The sequence below is a fragment of the Plectropomus leopardus genome, unplaced genomic scaffold, assembly GCF_008729295.1.
Source record: "Plectropomus leopardus isolate mb unplaced genomic scaffold, YSFRI_Pleo_2.0 unplaced_scaffold26837, whole genome shotgun sequence".
NCBI classification, from domain to species: Eukaryota; Metazoa; Chordata; class Actinopteri; order Perciformes; family Serranidae; genus Plectropomus; species Plectropomus leopardus.
The window spans coordinates 1-3,489 of record NW_024629198.1 but is presented as its reverse complement, the minus strand read 5'-3'; the positions used below and the strand labels follow the sequence as shown (position 1 = coordinate 3,489).

The window sequence follows — 3,489 nt, the reverse complement described above, 5'->3', positions numbered from 1 at the left end:
AATGTTTTCATCGGATTTGAGACATGGATGATAATGACACTGTCAGGTTTGGAAATACATTTGTTTCCTAAAGGGATCCCCTAAAATCGTGACCAAAAACTATGTGTGCCTTAGACATATTAACAAATCCCTGTTCATTATACATTTACAAACTCACGAATCACTCATATTTGAAAGAACAATACCCCCCCCCCCCAAATGATTAACAACTACAAAAAGATCAATATGTGGTTTATTATACAGTGAATGGTCATAAACATGGGCCTCATAAACTTAATTGGAACAATCAAGTGTGTCTCATTAAAAGCATTGCTGCTGCTGGCAGTGTATGAGACCATCAATGTGAATAATTTGGCACTTTGATCCATTAAGACAAAACCAGTCTCAGATCATCGGCACTGTTTTTACTATGAACATAGAAATAGAAGAATTAGTGAACACTTAAAAAGTGCAGAGTTTTGCTGTGCATTCATTTGGCAATGGTTTATTTCTGTTGTTTTTAAATGAGGACATAGTACAAAATAGCACAGTGAGCGAGCACATAAATAGAACGACTACAAAAGTTTGGTTTGTTTGCATTTAACGTTACGTCCGTCGGTTTTTGACAATGCAGATATTCAAACCCCTGAACACTGGAGCTTTACGTAAACAGCTGACTGTTATACTGTTGTCCATTATTCTGTGTCATGTTTAAGTCAAACCATTTTCTGTTATAAAATTTTCAGATCTATAAAGATATCCTTTTGAAGGCAAACATGTGTTGACAATGAAATAATAATAATTAAAAAATAAATGTCCAACAAAAAAAAACAAAAAAAAAAAAACAAAAAAATGTTTCCACCGTCCTGAGAGAGGTATTTGGTCCAATGCACTGAACGTCACAATCATATTCTGCTTTTAAACAATAAAATTATGTATCACACATGAACAAATGGATCAGTAAGCGCTGAGAGGAGATTAAAAATAGAATCATGCACCTTCACATTTAGAATATCTTAAGAATGTTAATGCTCAATATGTGGCAGGAAAGGTTTTGCAACCTGTGAAAAACCACTTTCTGCAGCACATAAATGTGTTTGTTTATTGCTTGATCAATGAGGCCCAGCATTGTGAATATATTAACGAGTCAAATTCACATTAAAACAATCTATTGATTGGCTAGTCAATAAACAATTATACCAACATACAAATATAGAGATTTATAAATAGTTAAATAGAGTTTAACAGAAATGCAAGCAAATAAATAAATAAATAGACAAATAAATAAATAAGTGTGCATTTAAATAAATGAACAAATTAATAAAAGCATTGATTTGCCTTCAAAAATCCAGGTGTTCCTTGTGGATCACCACACAGTGCCTTCGCTCATTTCTGAGGAGGGTTGTGACAGCTGGTTGGTGTATCCGTTGTCACTGAGGGACACAGTCGTGTAGGGCGTGCTGGGGCCACACATCTCACTGGAGATGCTGTGCATGGAGCCCGGCATGTTGGGCTCAGGGCTGGGTGAGTCCGCAGGGTGGTGAGATGTGTCAGAGAAACAATGCACCTCTCCAGGACAGTGGTGCCCCGGATGGTGGTGGTCTATTGCTCCTAATGGGGTGCCAGCAGGGACAGAGGAGGGCACAAAGCCCAAGTCGGCTGGAGTCTGAGCTTGGGATGATGGTGGGCCCTGGTAGTACTCATAATTCCCTCCTGAGCCATAGTATTCACCTGGATAATCTGCAGTCATACAAAGATCTGGATTAGTGAATGTATCAGAATTTAAAGAATAATTTAAATATTAAGAACATATATTTTTTTTGTTTATCTTTTATTGTATTACTTTGATTTATTTATTTTTGTATTTTTATTTATTTATTTGTATTTGTTTTAGTCAAATCAACAGACCTAAAAAAAAGGGGGGGGGGGGGGGGGGGGGCATAGATTGACTTAAATCAGCCTGAAGAAACACATTTAATTAATATTTTGGCAAACCACTTTATCAAAAGACTATCTACTTTTAACATTAAGAAAAGGATTAATCCTACATGCACCACAACACACAGCTCACCTCCATAATAAGAGAAATGTCCAAGCTCTTCTGCCTCCAGTCTCTCTCCCAGCGCCCTCATCCTCCGCTGGCCGCGGAAGAAGACATGTCTCCGGCCGCTCAGAGCGCTCAGTTGCTTCATGCGTCTCTCTTTGGATCTCCGATTTTGGAACCAAACCTTTCGGGACAAAGTGAGGGAAAATTTGACTGGATGAGCAGAACAGATGACACAAGCAGGATATGCTACTGCACGGAAAGACGTAATCTGCTTATGCCCCGCATGCAGGGCCGCGTAAATATCATTTGCATGCGTAAAAATGGAATATTTCGATAGAATAAAGATCGAAATCAGAGAATCTGCACAACCACTGTAAGTTCATTCTTGTAATATCATCATTCACTTCTTGCAACAAAAAGTAAAAAATACGGTTCACATCAAAAATAGGCTGTTTTGAAGTTGGAATAAGGATTTTATAGATGCGTAAAAGCACATGTTTGGCATGCAAGCTGGTGGCTTATGGAAACACTTTTAATGCATTTCGATATTGAAAATGTACCAAGAAATTTCATCAAGGGAGCTTTTTAAAAAAAAATGTCCATGGACATAAGTGCTAAGTGAGCCCTGCTTTTAAGGGTTTTAGCAGCGCAAAGGGAGTAAAGATTAAGGGACACAATTGGTTTGGAAACCCTATCTTACAAAAAAATCAGCAGAGCATTAAAGACAAATTCCCTAAGGGTGTCTGCAAACCGTGTTGTCAAAAAAAAAAGCTCTTTCGGGCGTTTTGGTAAATGTACACTCCTGTGTTGTCCTTGTGACACCGTGTAACCTGTTTGAGCACCGCAGACTGTCCCCATATTTAAGAAGAACTGAGGTGTCCGATAATGGATGTAGATGGATCAAACGGTGCAGCAAATACACTCTCGGTGTCAACTCTTTTTTTATTCGTTTATTTATTTTTTTACCTGGATGACTCTCATGGTGAGGCCCGTCTCGCGTGACAGCTGCTCCCTGATGTGCCTCGTGGGTTTTGGCGTGGCCGCGAAAGCCGCTTTCAGGGTCTCCAGCTGCTTGGCTTTGATGGTGGTCCGAGGCCCGCGTCGTTTCCCGACGGCGCTCTGCTCGTCGTTCTCGTTGTTGTTATCCTTATCGGATAAATGTCCCGTTTCGGAGTCCTTCCCGTCGTCCTGCGGGTCCTGGGAGTCTGGAGACAGACTCGGGTCGCTGCACGTCGTGACTAGCAAAGAGGAACATAATATGTAATATGCTAGCACGAGCATATGACATTCAAAATCCGCAAAACCTCATGGAAAAACATTGGCATTTTTAAAACAAGTTACTATTAAAGCAGCAAAAATAAATTAGTGTCATTATTTTTAGAATAGTCCATTTTGACGGTATAAATAAAATTCACCAGCCAATTTAGACTGAATAATATTTTGAATAGAAATGCTGCTTATAA

The 3,489-nt window shown here is 39.2% G+C and overlaps 1 protein-coding gene across 1 annotated transcript; it reads right to left on the bottom strand.

The window, feature by feature from the left end:
• Window positions 1-1,345: 1,345 nt before the first annotated feature.
• LOC121937611 (LIM/homeobox protein Lhx1-like) lies at window positions 1,346-3,264 on the bottom strand (the record flags this gene model as incomplete). The annotated part of the gene is made up of 3 exons (XM_042480942.1): window positions 1,346-1,719; window positions 2,051-2,207; window positions 2,993-3,264. Coding segments are annotated over 3 exons (803 nt in total), but the record flags the coding sequence as incomplete, so codon positions are not given.
• Between the last annotated feature and the right edge of the window lie 225 nt (window positions 3,265-3,489).